General features: G+C 43.5%; 1 protein-coding gene and 1 pseudogene across 2 annotated transcripts in view; both read left to right on the plus strand.

Annotated features, from left to right (window-relative positions):
• The window catches only part of LOC310792908 (uncharacterized protein), a gene marked incomplete at both ends in the record, with an annotated part of 32750 nt that extends 8996 nt beyond the window's left edge, over window positions 1-23754 (plus strand). Inside the window, 25 exons of the mRNA XM_083654677.1 lie at window positions 178-231; window positions 2515-2669; window positions 3596-3659; window positions 4001-4355; window positions 5182-5523; window positions 5684-5891; window positions 7043-7051; window positions 7252-7450; window positions 10603-10701; window positions 11003-11157; window positions 14069-14257; window positions 15511-15719; window positions 16152-16202; window positions 16376-16462; window positions 18011-18075; window positions 18261-18383; window positions 18558-18699; window positions 18916-19075; window positions 19288-19385; window positions 19487-19570; window positions 21161-21279; window positions 21372-21518; window positions 22100-22298; window positions 22882-23002; window positions 23750-23754. Coding sequence (XP_083510803.1) covers window positions 178-231; window positions 2515-2669; window positions 3596-3659; window positions 4001-4355; window positions 5182-5523; window positions 5684-5891; window positions 7043-7051; window positions 7252-7450; window positions 10603-10701; window positions 11003-11157; window positions 14069-14257; window positions 15511-15719; window positions 16152-16202; window positions 16376-16462; window positions 18011-18075; window positions 18261-18383; window positions 18558-18699; window positions 18916-19075; window positions 19288-19385; window positions 19487-19570; window positions 21161-21279; window positions 21372-21518; window positions 22100-22298; window positions 22882-23002; window positions 23750-23754 — 3439 coding nt within the window. The remainder of the gene's footprint in view (window positions 1-177; window positions 232-2514; window positions 2670-3595; window positions 3660-4000; window positions 4356-5181; window positions 5524-5683; window positions 5892-7042; window positions 7052-7251; window positions 7451-10602; window positions 10702-11002; window positions 11158-14068; window positions 14258-15510; window positions 15720-16151; window positions 16203-16375; window positions 16463-18010; window positions 18076-18260; window positions 18384-18557; window positions 18700-18915; window positions 19076-19287; window positions 19386-19486; window positions 19571-21160; window positions 21280-21371; window positions 21519-22099; window positions 22299-22881; window positions 23003-23749) is intronic.
• LOC310792416 (ADP-ribosylation factor-like protein 8B pseudogene) lies at window positions 12806-13375 on the plus strand (annotated as a pseudogene). Its single transcript has one exon. The product of its transcript is annotated as an ADP-ribosylation factor-like protein 8B pseudogene (transcript).
• Window positions 23755-26749: the final 2995 nt, after the last annotated feature.

The following is a 26749-nucleotide window of genomic DNA, read 5'->3' on the forward strand; positions in this document are numbered from 1 at the left end:
CTGGGTGGGACAAAGTGCATGTGACAAAGAATAAACATGAGGGGGTGAGTGCCGGGGGTGTGTGTGTGTGTGTGTGTGTGTGTGTACACGTGTGTGTGTGTGTGTGTGTGTGTGTGTGTTCACGTGTGTGCATGCACACATAAGTGATGTGTCACATTATGTGTTCACCCTCACCAGGTTGCAGGCGCTACGAGACGAGGAGAGCGAGATGGAGCCCAGTAAAACCACAGAGTAAGAACACATATTAAACACAGAGGCCCCTCGCCTTCCTTGAAAGCCCTTCTGGGACCCTCGTCGTCTGGGACCCAGATCCACTCTATAGGACATTCCCCCATCAATTAAAAGACAGTGTGACACTCCTGTGCTGTAGATACGTGTTGATGTTTGATGCTGCCGATGCTGGTGAATGCTCTGTTTTAATTGTTTTAAATTGTAGTGCTTGAATGAACTTGAATACCTTAAAAAGGTACTTGAATACCTTAAAAAGCTCTCAATTATTAATTATTTATTAGCTTAAGCTGCAGCCTCAGATCCTCAGGGTAGGTAGGTAGGTAGGTAGGTAGGTAGGTAGGTACTTCTAAAAGTCCAGGCTAAAGACGGCAGGTGTCTGGGCTTTTTCCATTGCAGTCTGGAGCCTGGGCCTTTTTCATCTGTTTGTTATAGTTTGCTTTTCTCATGCTGTAAAACAGTTGTAACATTTATTTTAAAGAGTGCTATACAAATACAGTTTCTTAGGCATATTATTATTATTGTTGTTGTTGTTGTTGTTGTTGTTGTTGTTGTTGTTGTTGTTGTTGTTGTTGTTGTTGTTGTTGTGTCATTATAAGATTATACAAATATATGATATATTATAATGATTCATTCTCAGAGTCAGAGGAACTTTTTTTTAAACCCATTTACCGTTTCTTTAGTCATGTGTGAATATTAAGCCTTTCACAATCTATTCTATAATTTGTCTGCAAGTCAGGTCTCGCTTCAAATCCCGAGAGATCTCGTTATGTGATCTCTGCTGCGCGCCGGGCGCCAGCATCGTTCTGTTGCGCCATAGCAACCACAGCTTCCCTAGCAACAGCCAACCCTCCCATCTGGTTCCCCTGGCAACCGAGCGCGCTCCGTCTGCGGCTGTTCATCTCGAGACCTCTCTGCTCGAGACACGGGGACTGCAGGGACGTGATGGACGGAGATGTGATCGACTCTTTCCCAGGCTGTTTTCTTTGCATGATGTTGCATTGCAATTGTGCACTGCAACTTTGCATTTCCTGATCCGACCCCGCCATTTAGTCTCACATCCGATTCCTTGACGTTTGTGGACATTTTTTTTGTCAGGATCCGAATGCGCTCGAGCATATTGACAGTGAAAGTGAGTATCCTGTGAAAACGCCTGTAGCCTACTGGTCGCGGTTAACAGAGTCATTTTATGGACCGTTTTCACGGAATTGTCAGTCCTGTCCTACCAGTCATGTCAGTGCAACAGGAAGTGAGTTGGGGTTCAATTGAGAACGTTTATGTTGTCAAGTTAAAACAGTCTATAGGTCAGAACAAGAGTAGGCTACAAAAATGATAAGTGGTGCATGTTGGGCCTATTATCTAACTTTATTCCTGTCCTGTATGGTAAATAAACACTACTGTAGCTTGATGAGCTTGGCTGTTACAGGTGGTAGCTAACGCTAACGCTAGCTAACAATGAGTGAAGTTAAGGTTACTTTTTCCGCATCAACGAACAGTCAATTGTGTGATAATTAGTTGAGTCTGTGTAGAATAATTTGTTTTGTGTTTGAATGTTTCCCACACCCCAGTGTGTAGTAGGCTATCATTCAGTTAACACTTTTTCCATCGTTTCGGAATCTACATGCAGCCTTAAAAAGGGTCATTGTTTAGCACATGCTGCACGTCAGCTGTAATGCTACATTACAATGGGACGAAACATAGCATACTGTTACAAAGTATGGAAATAAAGTATGTTAATAACGTGGAAATGCCAATATGTTGTGTTGCAAAGTAACACAAATGTGCGTTACCCCCAACGTAGATACACAGATGTGCTAAATATGACACATTCAAGATTCAAGATTTTTCAAGATTCAAGATTCAAGATTTTTATTGTCACTCCGTAGTACAAGTATCACGTGTGAAATTCTTGTGCTGTAGACTCTGTTAAAATAAAAGATAAATAAATAAAAAACAAGAGGCAACAAGCAATAAAGCAGTAAGACACACCACAGACAGTGGTGTATTCACTGCCCATAGTGCAAATGGCATGAACATACTTTAGACATAATTAAACATAATAACATTCTGTTAGGTGCAAATAGCGTATACCTAATTAAACATACTATTGAACATTAGTCATACACATCCACATCCAAGATCATGTAAGATGTCCAACCTACCAGGCCTGCTGTAGCACCATTTATTCTACAACCCACTGTCTTCTAGTCACTAGAATCTAGTGGACCAGGTTGTGCGCCTATTCACCAGGGGCTACATGTGTTTTGTCCCCATCCTGTCCTGTAGGGAGGAAGAGCACCGTGCTGACCCTGTACTGTCCTGCAGGGAGGAAGAACGCCGCATTGAGGAGGAGAAGAAGGAAGAACAGGCAGCTGAAGCAGCGGAGAACATCCCTCCATCTGAACCTGTGGAGACTGAAGAACACTCCACTAAAGAACCAGGTAGACAGCAGGTTATCCAGGGATGACACCAAGGCCACTATAGACCCTTTTCACGGGGGCCATTTTGTGCCGAAAAGGCAGGGTAAACACGGAATTAATGATTGGTATTTGGAAACCCTCATTAGTGTGTTGCTTGCACCTGTGTTTACCCTGCCTTTCGGCACAAAATGGCCCCCGTGAAATGGGTCTATACTCTGGCATCATAGTCGTAGTAGGAGTAGTAGTTGTTGTTGTTGTTGTTGTAGTATTTGGAATAGGCACTACTGTCAACAAAATGGATGGTGGTTGACAAGTGACAAATCAATGTGGATAGCACAAGCATAGTTGGCCATAATAAATAGTAGTCCTAAAAGTGTCTGTTGGACTCAATAGTGAATTTATAGTGACTTTATTGTACATCGCAGTATTTTGTTTTATTTCCTGTTGTATAATATTCATATAGTAACATTCCTATAATATAATATCTGTTCTCATTGGGACCTTTGTTGTGATATTTGTATAGTATCCTATCCTTTATTTACAGTATTATTGGATAAACCTTACTATTTTGTGAAGGAAGGAACCAAAATATAATGAAAAAGGACCGTACTATGGCCAACAAGATACTGGTTATGTGGTGTGTTGAATTGGCTGTTATTGTCTAAGCATTTGGAGTCGTCAATCTAACCAATCTAAAAAATAGTTGACATTGTGGAGTGCTGGTCAAATGTACACCCCTGACAGCCTACTGTCAACATGCAATGAAGATTTATTCTGGAAATAGAGCTTGTTTTACAAATGCTTTTTTTGTGTGTCAAATCATGGATAACTATCTACAGCTGTACATTATTCTAATATACTGTAATATTAAAATCCAGAGCCAGAGGAGCAAGCAGAGCCACAGAGGACCTCCCCTTCTCCAGCTCCAAATCCTCCTCCTGAACCAGCTGCAGCCTCTGGGCCAGAGCCTGAGCCAGACCGTGAAGCAGAAGCAGAAGCCAAGACCGAAAAGTAGGGCTGCAACTCACAATTGTTTCGATTGTCGATTAATCTGACAATTATTTTCTCAATTAATCGATTAGTTGTTTGGTATATACCGGTATACGTAAAATGTCAGAAAATGCTGAAAAATGTTGATCAGTGTTTCCCAAAGTCCAAGATGACATCCTCAAATGCCTTGGACACAACCCAAAGATATTCCGTTTACTGTCATAGAGGAGTAAAGAAACCAGAAAATATTCACATTTAAGAAGCTGGAATCAGAGAATTTTGTCTTTTTTTCCCATTAAAAAATTACCAATTATCAAAATAGTAAATTTTCTGTTGATCGATTAATTGATTAATCGTTGCAGCTCTACCGAAGAGGCCGCTCCAGAAGCCCCTCCAGAAGTTGAGCCTGTGAGACAGCAGTCTCCAGAAGCTGAGCCTGTGAGACAACAGTCTCCAGAAGCTGAGTCTCTGAGGCAGCATCCTCCAGAAGCTGAGTCTGTGAGACAACAGTCTCCAGAAGTTGAGTCTGTGAGACAACAGTCTCCAGAAGCTGAGTCTCTGAGACAGCAGTCTCCAGAAGTTGAGTCTGTGAGACAGCATCCTCCAGAAGCTGAGTCTCTGAGACAGCAGTCTCCAGAAGCTGAGGCTGTGACGCAGCAGCCGCAGAGAGCAGAGGTCGGCAGCCAAGGCACCAACGCTGTCACAGCTGGAGAAAAAGTAACGTGCTCTCAGCCCCCCCTTCCCTCCTAACAATACCGCCCCCATCTGTCAGTGTCGGGTTACTTCCCTCCTAGATCTAGTTCAGTTGCACTCATGGTGGTAGCAAAACTAAACATGTCATCATTATGATTAATGCTTCTGCCTCTTACATGACCCAAAGGAGAAGTTGAGTCTTTAGCTCATAGCCCCAGGCTCATGAAAGATCCCACCATACACACACACACCTGAGACCCATTTTGAGAAATGTACATTTCTAACAATCCAATGATGTCACAGCTATGTTCCAACTGATCGTTCATTTTCATGCTGCTCAGTTATTCAGAGCAGTTATCCCCCTGCCTGCCATTCACTCACATACTGTTGTGTTCTTTGTAGGAGGAGGAAGCTGCTGGGGAGGCCAGTGGATGTACGTACTATTATCAGTGTCGTTCCTGTCTGCCTGACTGACTGACTGACTGACTGACCGCTTGTGTTGTGTCAAACTAATTCGTTGTCTTTCTTCCTGCTTGCCTACATCCAAACAGTCACGATCATATTCCAGTTTATCATTGTATTCTGGTGGAGTGCCTGTCTGATGGCCTCCAATTGTTACTCAAATATAGCCAAGTCAACCTGACTGAAAGCCGCGATAATTGTCTTTCTGACTGACTACCCGCCTGTTTGACTGTCTGCTTCACTTGTCTCCCACCTAGCCTGACTGATTCTCTCCGTCTGTCTGTCTGTCTGTCTGTCTGACTGTCCACCTCCCTCCTCCCTAGCCCCAGCCAGCTGCGATTGCGATGCGCTCAAGAGCTGCCTGATGCGCATCCCTTACACCTCCCAGTGCTGCGGCAACCTCAACGCCTTCTTCAAAGAGAACGGCCTCTCCCGTCCCAAGATACCCCCCATGCCCAAGCTCCCCGCCCGGCTCTCAGACATCACCAGGCGCCTGCCCTCGCTGCCCCCCGAACTGCGCCAAGAGCTCTCCCGAATCCGCCTGACGCAGGTCCCGCGCAGCATCGCCCAGACGCTGACCGAGCTGTTTCCCCGCCGCGCCGAGGGCTCGAGCGGCCGGTTCCTGGGCCTCTCCGTGCCGCCGCAGATGTCCAACCTGTCGCAGACCCTGTCCACCGTCCCGCAGACGCTCTCGCAGATCCCCCGCCAGACGCGGCAGTACTACCTCAACGTCAGGCAGCGCCTCAACAGCCTCATGCCTCAAGATGCCTAAGAAACGACAACAACAACAACAACAGCAACAGCAGCAAAAACAGAATCATGACGACGACGAGAACCGGCGAGACTTGGAGCTCAGCCGGCTCGTCCGACACTCCCCTCTCTCTCCTCAGCACCAGCAGCACCCTCACGTCCGGTCGCGCTCCCCCTCTCCTCCCTGCTCCCCCAGCACCCTAGAAGAGCTGCCCAACGTGCCCTCCTACCCCCGCCTGCCGCCCATCGCCAGCCCGCCGGCCAAGCAGCTCAGCAGGCTGTCGGGCCTCTCGAACCCGGCCTTCTACATCGAGGATGACCCAGACATTTCAGCAATGAGACCCGCAGGTGAAAACATACTGCTTACTCTCTCAGCCCTTACGGCCTCAATCCAAGGACCCTCACTGATGTCTAACAACATGTGGATTCAATACGATGAATTAACTCCGAAATTAAATCAACAACTGATTGCAACATAATCTGGCAAAGAAAATGATCGTACAATCATGAATGAGCATGCAGAAAGTGAAAACAGCTGAGCTCAGGCAGCATGTTCAACAACAGTGTGCAAGTATTCCAAATGAAAGACAGCTGTTGTGTCCGATGATAGAGGACTAAATGAGAGAGCTGCCATGACTTAGATAAGCTCAGGCTCGATGTTGTGCCAGATTTAGTGAAGTTTGTTAGACAGGGCTTTGAAGATGGACAGTAAAGAAATGAGAGAAGTGTAGAGACACAGCCTCAGAGACTATTGCATTAACTGCACAAGAAATAGTTTTAAGAATAGTTCCACCACACACATTTTTACTTTGAAACTGATTGGAGTAGGATGAACCTAGTCTCAACACCAGACCCATGAGAGTTCTTACGCTGACACACTATGTTACTGCATGCTGCAGAGATCTCTCTGGGTCTGGGACACTTCCCCCTCCAGCCGGCTGGTTATGGGAGGGAACCGTTCACTTGGCCAGTGATGGATTCAGTCCTCCCCAATCAGTAACGACTTTGCGATCAGATGACACGGCGTAGCCCATTTTTCGAACCGCTCTCTCATTGGTGCTACGACCTGTCACTCGTTCAATTTCAACCCGCCTTTAAAAAACCAGCGGTGGCTGTGAAGTGGCACAGACTCACTTATGTAGTATGCGGAGCGCAGCGATTCAACGTAATTTGAGTCTGGGGAGAGACTAGTATAAAATCTGTGATAAACAGGATAGCAGTACACCAAAGATGTGTGTCAGTGTTGTATGAGCCAGATTAGTTTTCCACATGAGTAAGCTAAGTCCACTCAGCTACCAGCGCACCACGCCTCGCCCTGTTCTCCCTCTGCTTGTATTAGTGTCCTGCTATGCTGCTATGCTGCTATGCTTCATTGCCAGTTCATTTATATCAATGAGCGATTGTCTTACCTCAAAATCCATTTCTACGCTTTTTACCTGTGTGCACACTGCTTGTCTGTGTTTTGTCATTTTGTGTTAGTCTCTGGTGTTTCTCCTCAGAGTGCAATGGTAAGGAACAATGAGGTTATTTTCCATCGTCTAAAAGCGACAACGCTGAAGAAGGCCTGTTGGACGAAACGTCCGTTGTTGCTTTGCCTCAATATCTGTATCGACCAAAATCTTCATATTGGTGTATTCCTACTTTAAATAGTTTTGACAAACAAACAAACTGACAACGACAAACATAATTGTATCTAACAACCCTACAGAGAGCTCCAGACTCAGCCTTCGCCCTGCCGTCAACGTAGAGGATGTGGACTCTGACCACGAGAAGGGAGGAGGAGGAGATGGAGGAGGAGATGGAGGAGGAGGGGCGGAGCAGAGTAGCGTCCCCCAAATCCTCACCCTTCACGACCCCAAACAACAGACCCTCACTGTCCCCGTGACCCCTCAAGGAGGTCGTCAGAGGTGAGAGATAGTGGGACTCTAGAGTCCATCAGGAGTTGGCAGCTAAGACTTTTAGATTTTATAACGTTCGTATCTAATTTATTCACATTTTGTAATAATAACAAACAAGATTATTTAGTATAGTGTGGAAACAACGCATTGATCAATCTTGGAATCGACCTACTGTCACATGCAACACTATACGAGTATTTGTTGCTTTGTAAATAGGATAGTTTATGTTGAGATGCGAGTTCCCTCCATAGGTTTTGGACCATCGTCACTGTGCATAAATGGTTTGAACGTGTAAAATGGGCATCATACAGACAGATGACGAATTGCAGTTGATCCTCTAATAATATGTGTGATTGTTTTCTCTCCCCTCATGCTTTGCATTTACAGTAAAGATAAAGAGTAAGGATAGAGCATGGATATGACAGTTGTGTCCAGTTTGCTTTTCATTTTCTTTCAACAATAAGTACCCTCCCCCCCCCTCCCCCCCAATGACTCTGTGTAGATAGAGACGGTTTCAACTCGACAACATCAACATTATAAATTGCCCCCAGCTCACTTCCTGTTGCAGTGTTTGCTAGTACAATCACTGACAGGAAATAAGCTAGGTGAAAGTGAAGCATTTCCATCCAAAAGATAACATTCCACTTGTGTGTGTCTGTGTGTGTGTGTGTCTGTGTGTGTGTGTGGGGGGGGGGAGGTGGCTTACAAAATGATTGAATAAAACTCTTATTTGGTATTTTGGCTTTTAGCAATTGTAAGACATTTGTTGCTAAAATACTTGAAAATTCAATGACAGAATTGTATTTTTGACTTAACTAAGTCGTGGTTACTAGTCCAGGCATTTTACCACAATATTTAGATCATATCGAGGACACAAAATCCATTGAGTTTGGTTTTGTTGCCATTAGTGAGAGGTTGACCCACATTATAAGTGGACTATTATGGAACGAAATGCTTCACTTAATGTTTCCCCTGTGTTTAGTGCTGTTTGAGCATGGACTGTACTGCCCTCTACTGTCTATTTTGGTGCCATACACTCCTTCCCATCTTCTATGCATTGTGTCCAGAGTTTTGTTTCCCCAGAAGCATCATTGTTGTTCACTGTCCTGCAGAAATCTTATATACTGTGCAAGCCAAAAGTCCACCTTACAAGGAGTTTCTCCTTTGGCACCAGTGCATTTTTGACATTTAGTATGTAATGGTGTGACGTGGTCCCAAGATCATGAAACATTTTCCACACATAGGAGACAATATGACAGCTGTCAATTTAAATGACAAAAAAAAAATTCTGCAGGACACATACAATTTCTCCCATTGGTATGTGATGCATGATTAATTGTGTCCAGTGTTTCTTACTTTGTGTTGTCTGTGTTGTCTGTTCTGTTGTATTGTGCACTGTAACTATGCGCTACTCCTGTCGGCTTTTGCATGGCTTGCACTAATCTCTGTGCTTTTGACTGCTATATGGATGTTAGTCTAATATAGTAAATGTCAATAAACAGATTATGTTTAAGTGCATCTTGCACTTGCATCGTCACTGTGTCACCTACCTGTAGAACACTGGAGGTGATCATCTATCCCCTCGTTATCTGCTTCTCTGATTTAAATCATCCTCTTCCTCACACACACACACACACACACACACACACACACACACACACACACACACACACACACACACACACCACAAACTCTCTCTCTCTCTCTCTCTCTCTCTCTCTCTATCATATATGTCAGTGGTGGAAGGAATCGTAGGAGTATCTGGACAAAGATGTAAGTCAGATATTGACCCATTACTAAATTCATCTCATCCATCCATCTATCCATCCATACCGTGTGCTGCCCAATCCCTCATCCATCAAGCATCTGTATTGTCAAATCTTCTTGACTTACTTGACATAGAGACACTGCATGAAATAAGCCACGCCCATCACGGGGGAAAGCTCTCCGTTCACTTCCACACACCAGCGTCATTTTCCTTGAATTAAACATAGCTAAAAGCTGTGGTGGGCAACAAATGTAACAAATCGCCAATTAAAGTTTTTTTGTACTCCCGAGCAAAACAAGGACACCATTGATAATTGGCGACAAGAAAAATGTGGATCTAGCTGTCAGTGAAGTAAGTTGGAGTGTTCATGTTCCGTATATATGATCTTTGTGTGCGACACGCGACCGTGCACGTGACATAGGAGAACGCCTGGATTGGGCGGGGGGATGTTTTGGTTTTCCCCCGTTTTGGGCGTGGTTTCTGAATGATGACACGCTCCGCAGTGTCTCTATAGGTCCGTCAAGTCTTCACTCACTCATTAAATTAGCATTTTCAGTGTTGTCTCAGTTGAGATTCAACAACTGTATCCATCCATCTATGACACAATCGCCCCACAATGTCACACTCGAACTGTGTCAACTGCATCTCCATCGTCCATCTGCATTTTTGCTACAGTCGTAAATATACAGCGAATGATGGCAGGGTGTAGCTCTCATTACTGTTAGAAAACTTTAAAGACCCCCTAAAGTCATGTTTTAAGATGTACATAAAATACTCTACTTTGAATAATAATCTGTACCTGATTCCCCCCCCACACACACAAAAAAAAGTTAAATTATCTTGATAAAATCCTTAAAATGACTTTCCCTCCTTCTGCTTTATTAAAAAATCCGGGTTAATCAGGGTTACCTAGCAAAAACAAGGGCTTTAACTGCTGAATACTGGACAGGGATTGGCTCCAGTATTCGTGATGTCACAAATCATACTCGGTGAGAATCGCCTTTTCAGCGAGCACAGAGAAACCTTCTACTTTCAGCAGACGATTGTAGATACAGCCTTCTATAGAGTCAAACTCTGAACACCTGTACATCATTCTGCACAGTGAAGCTCTAACATCCAACTGTAGGAACTAGAAGACTTTTTTCTCTACTTCAGGGGGTCTTTAAAAAACTTATTACTTCTTATTACTCCAAATAATAGAATACGAAAAAAAAAAATCTTAACATCTTATATGAGAATGTTGTAATTCTGTAGTTCCCTGCTACACATAACCACCATCTTTATGTAGATACAGGTTTACAGCACCTCACAGTGAGTGTTGGTTTTCAGTCTGTTTGACAGCAGCTGTCAGTTGACCTCCTGACCTCCTGCTGTGCTGTTATGTCCTTGACAGTAAGAAGCTGCATTCTCAGAGCGAGGATGATGATGATGAAGGAGGCATACCCGTCAGAGCCTGGCCCAGCCAATCCAGCCTCCACAGCACAGATGACTTGTGAGCGCACGCGTACACACACACACACACACACACACACACACACACACACACACACACACACACACCAAACAACTCAACCAAAAATATGGACATCTTTGTGTGTCAAGAATGGCTTTCATTCAAGTTTGAAGTCAAGTCAAGTTTATTTGTATAGCTCTAATTCACATGCATGTCTCAGAGGGCTTTACAGAGAATATGTTTAGCGAAGTCTAGCTAAGCACTATCAATAAACAAGATTGCTAAGCGATTGGTTTTAGAATGCGATAAACGGATCATATTATTTAACTTTGTTCCCAAGTCTGAAAGAGCGCCCAGCGTCTTCGGCCAGCCAGAGCAGCACAGTGGTTAACGAGCGTCTCCAGGAGCTGGTCAAGATGTTCAAGGAGCGGACGGAGAAGGCCAAGGAGAAACTCATCGACCCTGACAGCTCCGATGAAGACAGTGTTGACACCTGTGAGTAAGAGTACTGTGTGTCTCTATGTCTCTCTATCAGGACGTCCCCCATTGGTTTGTGGACTCCCAGTTTGAAGCCTCAAGGTTGGCATTGTGACCGTCGCCATCTTGTTTATTTGGAGCCAGAAGCAGCTAGCCCGAGGCCAGGGGTTTCCCACAGAGCCGCAGCGCAGCCTGCTATTGGTCCATGATCGGCGAGCTGCGCAATCACTGGACAGCCAACCTGTCAATCACGCCCCAAAGTGTGTACCTTATCGTACCTTACTAAATGAACATCATGCTGTATTGAAGAAGACTGAAAACTAGTGATTGAGGCCATAAACTCATTAGGAAAGTGTTTACTGTCATAGATCAAGTGAGAAGTCAGGTAATTTTCACTAAATCTTGCACACTAGCATAAACAATAAAATAGTTGTCAAATGTATACAGTTAGTTCGTTAGTCAGTTAGTTAGTTGTCTTTATTTCTGGCCCATCCCACATGGGATTATCCTTTTACATAAGAACATAAATCCTCCGGTTATACATAATATATTAGCAAAAATAAACAAAATATACATATATATATACATATACATATATATATATACATATATATATATATATATATATATATATATATATATATATATATATATATATATATATATATATATATATATATATATATATATATATATATATATATATATATATACAGTTAGTACATAAACATACATACACACATCATCAGTGATGGCACAACTCCTAGTGACATCATCAGTGATGTCATAGAGCACTGATGACATCATCATTGATGTCATAGAGCAGGGGTGGCCAAACTTTTTTGGTTGTGGGCCGCATACAGAAAAATATAAGGAGTCGTGGGCCAAACAATATTAAGCGCGGCAGTTTTCGCGGCAAAAAAAAAGTTGGAACAGAAAACCCATGTGCCATCAAAAATTTAATTTCTACCTAAATAAATATATGACACATAGTTTATTGATGTGCTCACCTATTACAATGGGTATTTCTGTATGTTTTCAAATTTTCTTTTCCTGTGCCAACAGGTTGATAGATCATTTAACATAACATTAGTATTAAACATTCATTCAGTATTCAAAATGTTTAAAAATAAATAGACCAGGTCAGGGTACTCAAGTTTAACCCATTTTCAATGGTTTTAAATTGAAAAAACGAAATGAGGGGAATCCGTTCTTTTTGTTTTTGTTTTTCCGTTTCTTTCTCTTTATTTTTTTGTTTCTCCGTTTTTTCCCCGTTTTCGTTTTTTCGTTTTCCTTTTTAAACTTTAAAACGGAAAAACGTTTTTAGAAAAAAAAAAAAAAAAAAAAAAAAAATATATATATATATATATATATATATATATATATATATTGTTGTTTTTTTGCTAAATTCATGGCGGGCCATTTAAAAACGGACAGTCTGCCGTAGTTTGGCCACCCCTGTCATAGAGCATTGATGACATCATCAGTGATGTCATACAATGCATAGTGACATCATCAGTGATGTCATAAAACGCATAGTGACATCATCAGTGATGTCATAAATCATACTCTGCCGGTGGTATAAATAGGACCAGGAGCCAATTCACAGGTGTAGACGGTGGCAGCAACTCATTTTACAGCAACTGCAACGACTGTGTCATCCAAGATGCTGCATCTCATGAACAGGCTGCTGGACTGGTTCCGCTCTTTGTTGTGGAAAAGAGAGATGGAGCTTACATTAGTTGGACTTCACTCCTCCGGGAAGACCACATTCGTCAATGTGATTTCATCAGGCCAGTTCAACGAAGACATGATCCCCACAATCGGTTTCAACGCGCGGAAGGTTACTACACGCAACGTTACGATAACGATGTGGGACATCGGTGGAGAGCCTCGCTTCAGAGGCATGTGGGAGCGCTACTGTCGTGGAGTCGATGCTATTGTTTACATGGTGGACAGTACAGCAGACCGAAAGAAGATAAGAGCTTCCAGAAATGCACTCCACAGCCTTTTAGACAAACCACAGCTACAAGGAATACCTGTGCTAGTCCTGGGCAACAAAACAGACCTACCCAGTGCACTTGATGAGAAGCAGCTTATTGAACAAATGAACCTGTCTGCCATCCACCACCGAGAAGTCTGCTGCTACTCCATCTCCTGCAAAGAGGAAGACAACATAGATATCACACTGAAGTGGCTCGTCCAGCATTCCAAGCTGCGGAGAAGCCATTCATAAAAACACAGTAGTGATATCATCAGTGATGTCATAAATCCTACCCTGCTGGTGGTATAAATAGAACCAGTAGACCAGTGGATCAGTATGTACATGTGTCAGAGTGGACAATGGCGAGTACCAGTCTACTCATCCCCAGCGAACCGCTAACAAGCACCAACCTACCAGAGACCTCTTCGTCTTGTGTCCTACCCACCCTGGGCGAGCGCCTTTAGTCCCTTAATCATTCATCTGTGGGTTTAGGAATAAACAATATAAATAAATAAATACATTTAATATAGATTTGTTTGAACAATCTTTTTTTCTACATGATGCCATGTTAAATAAAGAGATTTTCAAAAAAGTTCACCTTTTTTATGTTTGCGTTTACGTATTTTCCTTTTGATGAAGTCTATTAGACTGTTATGTTTACTGTTTTTTCACTTTATGTATTGTTTTAACTGTTTGAAATAAATTGTTTCAATCAATCAATCAATCAATCAATCAATCAAGCCTCTCAGAGCCAATCAGGATTCTGCTATTTCACATACCCCTAGGTTGGTCCCGCCTACATGAGTTAACCCTTTATTGGCTGTTTTTGAGACCTTTTTGACGAGAATTGAGCTGATCTCTCTCCCACCTGCCCTCACACCTCCCCCTGTCCTCTCACCTTGCCCCTGATCTCTCTCCCCCATGCCCTCTCCCTCCTCTCCCCAGCTCCTCCTCAGGCTCCAGCCCCGCCTCCTGCTCCTGGTGAGGGGGAGGAGCAAGCCGGCCCGTCAGCGGGAGGACAGAGGGGTGCGGAGGAGGAGCAGCCGAGCCGCTGCTGCAGCAAGGTGAAAAGCCCTGGATGGATACGAGCCTGTGTGCACTACCGCTTCCCCGCCAGCATCGACCCTTTCACCAGTGAGAACCAACCCAGCCCGCCTGCTCCACCTCCACTGCTGCCTGCCTGCCACACTGCACAGTAGAGCTGCTCCACCTCCTCTGCTGCCTGCCTGCCACACTGCACAGTAGAGCCTACTTGTTTACCCAAACCACTCCGAATGGGAGCCACTTGAGAGTGTAGAGAACAATCAAAGTCATGTCATGAATCTCACTGTGACATTATCAGTGATGTCATACATCCCACTGTGACATCATCAGTGGTGTCATAAATCCCACTGTGACATCATCAGTGATGTCATAAATCCCACTGTGACATCATCAGTGATGTCATGAATCCCTCATAAATCCCACTGATGAAATCCCACTGTGACATCATCAGTGATGTCATAAATCCCACTGTGACATCATCAGTGATGTCATGAATCCCTCATAAATCCCACTGATGAAATCCCACTGTGACATCATCAGTGATGTCATAAATCCCACTGTGACATCATCAGTGATGTCATAAATCATTGATGATGTCATCAGTGATGTCACTTGAGCAATTGTGGCAACTGATGATGTCATAGTGACATCACTGATGATGTCATCAGTGATGTCATACCATCAGTGGTATGTCATACCATCACTGATGATGTGATCAGTGATGTCATTCATAGGCAATGTGGACATCATATTGTTATTAAATAACACAATATTTCCCTGTGGTTTGCCTGGGATGGGACAAAATGTCGTGTCCCAACTCAGTACTTGAGATGCTTTTCAATAAGGAAATATTAAACACCAAGAACACACACAACCAAGAATATTTATTGTTCAGTAGATTGATGGATTAGGGGTGTGAGGTTTGGATAAAGGAGAACTTACTGTACTATCTCTTTTCCCTGCTTCCGTTAGCATGATATTCATGCTACTCCCATCATCCCATGCTTTCTCCCTTTGCACCCAACCAGACTCCACCTGTTGAGAATTTAGCATCAGCCCAGACTACAGTGTAAACAATGTTAGCTATATACAGTATAGGCTTGTGCGCTGGAGTAAATGACATCGCTGTCCTGTCGTAACTCTGCTGATTTATGATTCCCTTCTTCCTGACATTCTCTATTGAGTCTTACATCTGCTTTCCTCTGCATCCTATTGCTTCCTTCCTCTTTTCACATCACATTCATCAGGATGCAATGTGTGGCTGTTCCTCTGTCCATGTCTCCCTCCCTCCCCAGATCTCATGTACGTGCTGTTCCTCTCTCCATGTCTCCCTCCCTCCCCAGATCTCATGTACGTGCTGTGGATGTTGTTTGTCATGCTGGCGTGGAACTGGAACGTGTGGTTCATCCCGGTGCGCTGGGCCTTCCCCTACCAGACGCCGGACAACATTTACTACTGGCTGCTGACTGACTACCTGTGTGACCTCATCTACATCCTGGACATCACCGTCTTCCAGCCGCGCCTGCAGTTCGTCCGCGGCGGGGACATAGTGGTGAGTGTGGGACGATAGATAGCAGCTGCTGATATCGGTATGACATCATGATGTCGGTAAGGTCCATGATGTCATCCTCGTCTCGGGGATGATGACATCCTTGCATCTATCAGGTCAGATGCATCTGTCAGTGCTCACTACTCGTGCGGGATTCGAACCGGGGCCTTTTCGGGGATGAGGTGACAGCTTTGTATAAGGCAACAGCTTATCCACTGCGCCACTGTGCCTCATCCCCTTGAGCACCTTGGCCAGAACCTTACTATTAACCTACTTATAACACATTGAATATCTTTATTTATCAATGAATAGTTGAGGTGACATTATACTCAATGTTATAGTATGATTTATGAACATTTCAAGTGCGCTTTCTCTTTCTGAAAATGTCAACTTGAGATATTGTTAATGTCTGCATTTCTTTTGTTTTCATTACAGTCTGACAAAAAAGCGATGAGAAATAATTACATGAAGACCAGACGCTTCAAGGTGAGCAGAGTTTTAAACCTGCAACTATTGACCAGAAAACTGAGAAAAATCTATTTTTGTTCTTGTCTGTGTCACATGTCCATCAATCAATCAATCAACCAATCAATCAATCAATCAATCAATCAATCAATCAATCAGTAATTGATCAGAGTTTGCACTTTTCTGTGTTTCAGTTTGATGTAGCCAGCCTTGTTCCTCTGGAGCTGTTCTACTTTAAAACTGGCATCAACCCTCTCCTCCGCTTCCCCAGACTGCTAAAGGTGAGGCTCCTTCACCTCATATCCATTGACTGAGTGAGCGAATTCAATATTTTCACTCGCTGACATATTTATAGTTTGTATTAATCCATTATCCAATATTGTGCCAGGTTCTCAATGTAGCCAGCAGCACTCTGCAGGTGTACTACAGTATATTCTGTAAATTAAAAAATGTACCTTTATTTATCCAGAATAGGTTAACTGAGCTCTCTTTCAGCAATAATATGGATCAGATGTATTGAGTTGCACACAACCAGTGTTTTCCCCCCAGTAAAGAGTAGTGTAATTAAGAAATTTACCATGAGAGGAAGGGGGTTGTGGCCACATTTACCACTGGTACAGGGTTGTGGCACGAGGCGAAGCCGAGTGCCATAAACCCTGTACCAGTGGTAAATGTGGCCACAACCCCCTTCCTCGAGTGGTAAATTTCTTTTCTACAATAGCTACCACATAATATAAAAAATACACAATTGTAACATTCAATTCATTTATTTACAATCATTACTGGTTTCAGAATACATTTATCCTTCCGCCACAGAATATAGTTCCATTGACAGTCCCAGGTTCACTCCGTGACAACTCAAGCTCAGCCAGTTCTCTCTCCCCAATTTCACCATGTCGTTCTTTGTTCACTTCACCGTCATCTTCATCTAACCACTGCTCAAAACTCAATCCACCCAGTAAATCAAACGTTACTACGAAATCGGACATTTCCTTGTTAGAGATTTGTAGACTGACAGGCTAACAGTGGGCGGAGTCAGCACAGGTGTTCTTCATTCATCAGGGAGCGGAGTGATACTGCGGTTGGAGCCGAACTGTAGATTGTTGGCCTATTTACCACTGTTGCTAGCCAATCAGAATCCAGTATTCACTCATGCTGTTGTAGAAGTGATTATTACTTCCAAAACAGTAATAATATTACAGTTATTATTCCAATTAACTTCAAGTTACTGCATTACTTTCTCCGGCCCTGGCACAGTACTAAAACAAAGTGTGGAGATAGGTTTGGCTGTGTGAGACTACTGTGTTGCCAGAACTCCATTTGGTTTTTGTCCTAGGTAGGCAAGTATAAATACTTATTAAATACGTATGCAGGGGGGAGGGTAGCGAAATAGTAATACAACGAGTAACAATGACTTTTGATACCAAGTAATGAGTAATGTCATATTATTACGTTTTTTACAGAGTAATAAGTAAAGAGTAACTTATTACACTTCCTGAGTAACTTGCCCAACGCGGCAGTCAACCATATAACATTCACAAAATACTATATCACCATCAAGTATGGTACCATAACAAATATGAAGCATTCATTTATATCCATGTTGGGGGGAAATGCTTACCTGACCTTCATCATTCAATATTTCTAAAGACTAAAGTTTCTTGTCTGTATAGTAAGTCCTGTCTAGGACCTAAGTTAACTGCTATCCTTTCAAACATCTGTTGCTGTCACTCATTTTGTAGTAGCTGTCACTTTTTCAAATGCTGGATAGCTCGTTTAGGAACAAAACCTGTTCAATGTCTCTCTGTGTTCCATCAATGTCTCCCCAGATCAATTCTTTCTTTGAGTTCAACACGCGTCTAGAAGCCATCCTGACCAAAGCCTACATCTACAGGTGAGATGGTGCCTGATGGCGTCTCACTGTATGATGACTGTATGATGACTACTGTTCCATTCTGTGCTTGCTTTTATTAAACTAGGCATCTCGCGCTATGCAGATATATATCTATATATATAGATATATATATATAGATAGATATAGATACATATACAATCTCTCTCTCTCTCTCTCTCTCTCAGGGTGATCCGCACCACCACCTATCTCCTGTACTGTCTCCACTGTAACGCCTGTCTCTTCTACTGGGGTTCAGCCTACGAAGGCCTGGGATCCACCAAGTGGGTCTATGATGGCAAGGGCAACAGGTTGGTAGGACGGACACACACACACACACACACACACACACACACACACACACACACACACACACACACACACACACACTAGTCTTGTTTATGAGCCACATGTCTCTTTCCCTGTACTCCCCTGTCACAAGTTTCACCTGCTGTGCCTCCTGTCCCTCTCTCTGCTCTGCCCAGCTACATTCGCTGTTACTACTTTGCGGTGAAGACCCTGATCACCATTGGGGGTCTGCCGGACCCCACCACCCTGTTTGAGATTGTCTTCCAACTCATCAACTACTTCGTCGGCGTCTTTGCCTTCTCCATCATGATTGGGCAGGTTGGTTAGCAGCATGTAGCGGACACTTTTAGCCAAAGGTCCAGATACCAGGTTCACATTGAAAAGGGGGGGGGGTTATTAATTGGAAGTGATGCAGTAATTTCCTTCATCACCTCTCATTCAAATGCTTTTCAGTCAGTTGATGAGTTTATTCTGCTGTTATTCCCCTAGGTGTCATTTGACAATTTATAATATGCTGTTATGTTTATGACTCAGATGCGTGACGTGGTGGGTGCGGCCACATCGGGCCAGACTTACTACCGCACCTGTGTGGACAACACTATTAAATACATGGCCTCCTACAACATCCCCAAGGACGTCCAGAACCGGGTCAAAACCTGGTACAACTATACCTGGCAGTCACAAGGCATGCTGGGTAAGGACAGCCTAATATAGAGTGCCAACATCACGCTTTGGTCAAATCCTCATAAAAAGAGTTTGACTTGGTCAAACCAAGCGATTCAGCTTCTTCAGAATCAGGAAAGACCATAGAACATTTCACTCAGACAAAAACAAAACAAAAGTTGACATTTTGTATTGATTTTTTTGGTTTTGATCATCACAACCTCATACTGTGTCTGTATCCAGATGAACAGGACCTGCTCACTCAGCTGCCAGATAAAATGCGTATGGACATCGCTGTAGACGTCAACTACTCCATCGTGAGCAAAGTGCCTCTTTTTCAGGTAGGCATCATGAAAAACAGAAAAAGAGTCGAGTTTAGGATCAGAATCAATAGATCAGGCAAATTGCTCATTTCTTACTTGTCTATCTTCCCTCTTGCCAGGGTTGTGACAGACAGATGATCTTTGACATGCTGAAAGAGCTTCGCTCTGTCGTCTACCTGCCAGGGGATTATGTCTGCAAAAAGGTACATCAATTATGCAATTAGCGGTATGTGTGTTTTGTTTAAACTTTATGTGTACTCAGACTCAGTATAATAAATATGGGCGTAGCTACCATAACATCCCCCATTGGTTTGTGGACTCCTGGTTGAAGCCTTGAGGTTGGCATTGTGACCGTCGCCATCTTGGTTATTTGGAGCCAGAAGCAGCTAGCGTGGGCCCCGTTCCAATACCCATACTTCCATACTATTTAGTAGGCAAAAAAAGATTTAGTATGTCCCAATACATAGTATGTCAGATGCAGTATGCCAAGAGTACCAGGATGTTGTACTACATCAGCTCCTATTTCGGAGTATGCATCGATGCATGCTGCACCAGGCAAACTTCCCCACAATCCTTTGCGCAGCAGGAAGTTATGTCTTCTTCTTCTCCTTCTAATGTTTTATGGCGGTTGGCAAACAACTTTTTGTGCATTACCGCCACCTACTGGAGTTACGTCGCACTGACTGAGCTGCGTGTTCATGAATGAGATAATTAACTTTAAGAAAGCCTTGAAATATGTTAAAACCAAACAAGCATGGTGTGTACCAAAACATGCATATCTTGATTCCTGTTTAGAACTCTGACTTAATGTTTTTGCTTTATTTATTTTATTTTGTTTATTTGATTGTCTGTTCCAATTTTGTAAATGTTTAGTCTGAATTTTTTGTATAATGTACTGTTTGTTACTGCCAGACTTTGTTTATTGAATAAAAAAAATAAAAAATAAAAAATAAAACTCAAATGTGGCGCTGCGGACGTCGGCGGAAGTGAGCAAGAGGTCGGAGTTCAGGAAGCTCATGTGACGACAGATGTAGTGTGTCCCAATAGTATGCATTTTGCATGCATGCTGCACACTACAATCCATACTTTGTGAGGGCAGCGGCAGTACATACTACAAGAAAGAAGTACAAGTATGGGTATTGGTACGGGGCCCAGGGGTTTCCCACACAGCTGCAGCGCCGCCTGCTATTGGTCCATGATCGGCGAGCTGCGTGATCACTGGACAGCCAACCTGTCAATCACGCCCCAAAGTGTGTACTTTATCATATATTTTACTCTAATGGGACCATACTTTACAAAATGAACATCATGCTGTATTGAAGAAGACTTGAAACTAGCGATTGAGACCATAAACTCATTAGGAAAGTGTTTACTGAGGTCATAAATCAAGTGAGAAGTAGGGTCATTTTCCCATTGACTTCCATTCAATCGGACTACTTTTTACAGGAGTGGAGTTGCCCCCTGCTGGCCATTAGAAAGAATGCACGTTTAAGGCACTTCCGCATTGACTTCATGTTTTATGAACGGAGCTGCCCCCGTGTACTGCAGAGTTTTGTTTCTTTCTGTCCCTTGTTGTTTATCTCTCTCTCTGTCTATCGCTCTGTCTGGCTCTCTCTCTCTATCTCTCTCTGTGGCTCTCTCTATCTGTATATCTCTCTCTGGCTCTCTCTCTCTCTGTCTGTCTGTCTGTCTCTCTCTCTCTCTCTCTGGCTCTCTCTATCTGTATATCTCTCTCTGGCTGTCTATCTCTCTTTCTGGCTCTCTCTCATATCCTCTGTTCTCCTCTCGTTTAGGGAGAGGTGGGTCGTGAGATGTACATCATCAAGGCAGGTGAGGTGCAGGTGGTTGGAGGACCGGATGGGAAGACGGTGTTCGTCACTCTCAGAGCGGGGTCGGTGTTTGGAGAGATCAGGTGAGCGGGTCTTTACGGGCAGCTTGAAGTGACCAGTGACGATGACCAAAGTGTCTTGTCGATGATGTCAATCTCTGCTCTCTGCTTGGCAGTCTGCTCGCAGTAGGCGGGGGGAACAGGCGTACGGCCAATGTGATTGCTCATGGCTTTGCCAACCTCTTCATCCTGGACAAGAAAGACCTGAATGAGATCCTGGTCCACTACCCCGAGTCCCAGAAGCTGCTCCGCAAGAAGGCCAGGTGATACGGAGATAAGCTCAACCAAAGATCAGATAGGTCGGACCACCATGTTTAATGGAGAACTTCACCGAAAAACAATGCTGATTTATTTTGCACAATGATCTCACACATATCTGAAAACTGTAAACAGTTTTGCAGACATTCATTTAGTTTGACAGATATTGAGAGTTGATTTGTGTTAAGTTGTGGACCAGTGATGTCATTTGTGCACATGAATGACATCACTGGTCCACAACTGAACTCAAATCAATTCTCAATAACTAAATGAACTGAATGACTGCAAAACTGTTTACAGTTTTCGGATACACTACTGATTTTGTAATGATACAAAGCTGGTTGAAAATGGGCAGTGTTCCTTTTTAACTGGGGTAATGGGTATATATATTTAATGTTACAATTATGGCTGAAAATGACAACAGACATAAACAAACAAGATTGTGATTATCTCCACAATTTAAACCAATAGGCAGGTGTCTACCCGGAAGTAGCTGTTGTTGTTAACGCAACGTCACAGTGATTGGGTCTATTCCAGTTTGATGCGTTTGCATGTCTGAGAGAGCGCTGATTGTCTCCAACCATAGGAAGATGCTGACGAAGGGCAAGAAACCTGAGCCCAAAGAAGAGGCCAAGGACCCCCCGCAAGCCCAGGCGCCCCCGGCCAGGGCCGAGACCCCCAGGCTGCTGAGAGCGGCCCTGGAGATAACAGAGAGATCATCTGGACTTAAAGGAGCTCTGGCTAAAGTCAAAGAAAAGACCAACAAGTCCAGTGTCTCGTTACGGGTAAGCAGCACACACACACACACACACACACACACACACACTCACACACACACACACACACACACTCACACACACACACGCACGCACGCACGCATGCACGCACACACACACACACACACACACACACACACACACACACACACACACACAGATACTGAGCAGTCCAATGAAGGATGAGCATCCACAACAATTACACATACAAAGCACAAACATAACGTCAATGTCTATACCTCTCCTCTCCATTGCTCTGCTCTCCTCTGTTCTTCTCTCTCCTCTCCTCTCCTCTCCTCTGCTCCCCTCTCCTCCTCTCCTCTCCTCTCCTCTCCTCCCCTCCTCTCCTCTCCTCTGCTCTCCTCCCCTTCTCTCCTCTCCTCTCCTCTCCTCTCCCTCTCCTCTCCTCTCCTCTCCTCCTCTCCTCTCCTCTGCTCTCCTCCCCTTCTCTCCTCTCCTCTCCTCTCCTCTCCCTCTCCTCTCCTCTCCTCTCCTCCTCTCCTCTCCTCTGCTCTCCTCCCCTTCTCTCCTCTCCTTTCCTTTCCTCTGCTCTCCTCCCCTTCTCTCCTCTGCTCTGCTCTCCTCTCCTCAGCCCTCCTCTTGCCTCCCTCCTCCGTCTCCCGCCTCCAGCTCGGGAGCAGACAGAGAGTCGGCGTCGCCTTCGCCTGTCTCGGCCGCAGAGGAGCCGCCCGCCGTGGGCCGAAGGGAGGAAGGTGGCGGGGGCGAGGAGGAGGAGGAGAAAGAGGGAGGGAAGAGGAAAGAAAAGAAGAAGTTGTGATGATGCCGTGGGAGACGAGGGAGAGAGACTAGGGAGGTGTTCCAGGCACGTCCAGCTGGGAGGAGACCACGGGGCAGACCGAGGGGCCAGGTGGAGAGATGTTACAGCTCCACGCTGGCCTGGGAACGCCTCGGGATCCCCCAGTCAGAGCTGGCTAATGTGGCCAGGGAAAGGGAAGTTTGAGGTCCCCTGCTGGAACTGCTACCTCCGTGACCCGATCCCAGATAAGCGGTTGAAAATGGATGGATGGATGGACTCAACAACTCCAGATTCTCTGTTCTGTTTGTTAACTCATTTGCCTTTTGTTCTCCTGCTAACCCCAAGCCGTTGTCGATCATCTCGTTATTTCTTAATCTGCTGTAGGAACAAGCCATTCTTCGCCTGGTTGCCCATTCAGAATTCAAACTCATTTCACTTTGAGCTGCATTGAATTTGCATATTTTGAATTTTTCAAAGATTGAATTCAGTGCAGCTGCGGTGAAGCGGGCGAGTGTGAATTCTGCGTGGGTCGGCGTCGCTAAGCCATATCAGTAACCCAATCTAAATGTTGGAGTTCTACAAAAACGAGAGGATGTTTTTGCTGTTGTTGTATACTAAATGTTTACAGATTGTTCTTTGTAAACTTTCAACTTCTTGCCTTATATTTTTGTCGTTCACCTTTGTGTTGTGTTGGTGTATGTAGCTTGAGCTGACGATGTTTCCCAATGTGTTTCCTTTGAAAATGAGTACAGTAATACTGTAGTTAAGATGATGATGTATCATGTTCACTGATGATTCCCAGATGATCTGATATAGGCTTTCAGTCTCTTACTGTAACTTGTGATCATATATTTACATATAAATCACGCCGTTTCCACTATCCTCTAGGTTTTTCTTGCCCCAATACTGGACCTCAAGAGTTCTCAATGTAATCAATCAGTGATAAAAGCTACTTTTTTTTTTAGCTGCCAATACATTTCGTACCTTTGATTTAAAATTTGACATGTACAGCGAGTATTTTTATGTTCATATAAGTTTTGTTATATGTTTGATATGATTTGTACAGTAATGTAAATAGCCTATATTTGTTTTTTTGTTTTTTTTATGTTTAGACAAAAGGCATTTCCATCTTCTTGTGTAATCTAAAATGATTGTGCGTGCTTTCTAAAAATGAAAAATGTTTTTTGTGTGTTTTAATATAATACAATACTAATATGTGAAATTGATCGTTTCTGTATAGATGCTTTGTTTTTGGATGCAGCCTCAGATAATGGGCTGCTTCAACCAGCTAATCATACTGCCAGACAATCTGTAGGAATATGAATGTTGTTTTGCCCTTGTGTGTGTGTGTGTGTGTGTGTGTGTGTGTGTGTGTGTGTGTGTGTGTGTGCGTGTGTTTGTATGTGCGATTGTGCGTGTGTGTGTGCGTGTGGAGAAGGAGGGCAGTGTGATAGTACTTTAGAGATTCTCTAAAAATGGTGTGTAGGCTTAGCCTGGTATCAAGCCCCATATGAATGGCAGTTGTCATCACTCTTGGCGCTGGTTACCAGGCTAGTGTAGGCTATGATGCCCCTTAAGCTTGCTTTTTATTGTCCTTGCCGTCTCTGTAGCTTTGTCTTTTGTGGATTTTATTCAAATAAATGACTGTTTTCAACATATTTTATTTCGAGTTTTACATCTGGCCAACTGTGATGGCTTCTCCTCAAATTACTCACAAGCAGGTTTTGCTCTGGTCAGAGATCCGATCTCAATGAGGTGAATGAAAACTCATTAAAAATGATCAGCAGGTGTAAACACAAAGGCAAGATCGGATCGTTTATTATTCAGACGTGTCCGCATACAGATTACATTTGAATAGGCTACCAGCTGTAAATGGCGTGTTTGTCCGAATACAGACAGATCACATTTTAAAATCCAGGTGTAAATGGGCTGTTGGTCCCGTGATATTCCTTTCACAAAGTCTCCTTCACACTTGCGTCATTTGAACTGAATATGCAAATCCTCTGGACAATGACAAGCAGATTTGAGTTGGGGAAGCGCTGAGAGATTTAACTTTTTTTTTTCTCAATATTTTATTTTCAAAATTTTGCAGAACAATAAACAAACAAGACAAACAAGCTCAGACACAGGAAAAGAAAAACAAACAAAAAAAACACATCTTTGACATTTAGTATTGTAACGTGGTGCTACCAGCCCCAGAAGGTGGCCATGTGCCTGTAGGCCTACAAGATATTATGCATGGGATCCTACGAAAGGGGTCCATGGAAAACCATCCAGGTAAGCCGTCTATCACCCCTAACCTCAGTCACTAGTCCTTCTTAACTTCGTCAAAGTAGGCCAAGAAGGGGTCCCAGATATTTGAGAACCTTCTAAGTGAGTTGGCTCTCAGCAACCTCAGTCTCTCCATCTGTATATAACAGAGATCAAGTCCATCAGCCACACCTGAAAAGAAGGTGAAGAAGAAGACTTCCATTCTTTAAAATTAGTCTGAGAGATTTAAGACTTGAAACTGATGATGCAGCGAGGGAAGCCCCAACATGTGTCGCACCTGTAAAGAAAGGGAAAATGAAAGCAGTCAAATATTTGTCCAGGTCAGGGCGGATCACATGGACAAGAGGGGGAACTAAGACAATTTAAAGTTGAGATAAGCTTGGTTATCAATGGCTGTAAAGGAAAGGAATGCAGTATGGTCAGGTTGAGTTTGGCTATGGAAAAGTGTCTGTCTTTATGTTTCCACTGCCTAGTTGGAGAAATACAACTTTGAGATGAATAAAGTTGTATTGTTTTGTTTATTAATATACTAGGGATCTCGCTCGTTACGCGCGCTCGATTCCTAGGCTCGCCCGCGTGAGCTGGCCCACTGAGTGGCCAATGAGACCAGCATCAGATTTATGACATCACTGATTATGTCACAGTGGGATTTATGACATCACTGATGATGTCACAGTGGGATTTCATCAGTGGGATTTATGAGGGATTTATTACATCACTTTTAGTAAGTATTATTAGTATTATTATTAGTAATGACAACTGAATAATTTAGTATGCATCAAATTACTATGCTACATAGGTTATGGCTTATGTAGCCTATAGCCTACCACCTACTGGTCAGATGGTGCAATGATTGTTGTAGAAAAGGCCAGCTCGGCATACACACGCTCACATCTCATCTTTCTCAAAAATATGGTTGCTTTATAATAATAATAATAATAATAATAATAATAATAATAATAATAATAATAATAATAATACATTTAATTTATAGAGCGCTTTTCTAAAAACTCAAAGACGCTTATAAATTAGAGGGCTAATTTCGGCTCTTCCCCATAAACATTTCAAAATAATGATAACGTCTTTTTTTTATAAAGGAAAGTTGAGGCTGTGAGCACGTGAGCGTGCGTGTGTTTTCTTCAAGTTTGCGTGTATAAGGGCACATGTAAAAGTAGACGTGTTTCACCAGTCCGAATAACGAACATTTTAAATCCTAAAATGACGCTTCATGGATAAATTAGTCACATACAACCAATTAGTCTATTTGAAAATATTCAACGGTTTCGTTACCTTTTTAAAACCACGCTAGTCTTGTGTTTTACGCTTTTGAAACGACCCAACTCATCGCAGACGCTCCCTGAGCCAAACGAACCGTGTCCCATCATACCTCGCGTCTTCAACGGCTCTCCAGTCTCCACCACCGTCTGCCTGC

This window comes from Poromitra crassiceps (genome assembly GCF_964638095.1).
Source record: "Poromitra crassiceps genome assembly, chromosome: 18".
In the NCBI taxonomy this organism is placed as follows: Eukaryota; Metazoa; Chordata; class Actinopteri; order Beryciformes; family Melamphaidae; genus Poromitra; species Poromitra crassiceps.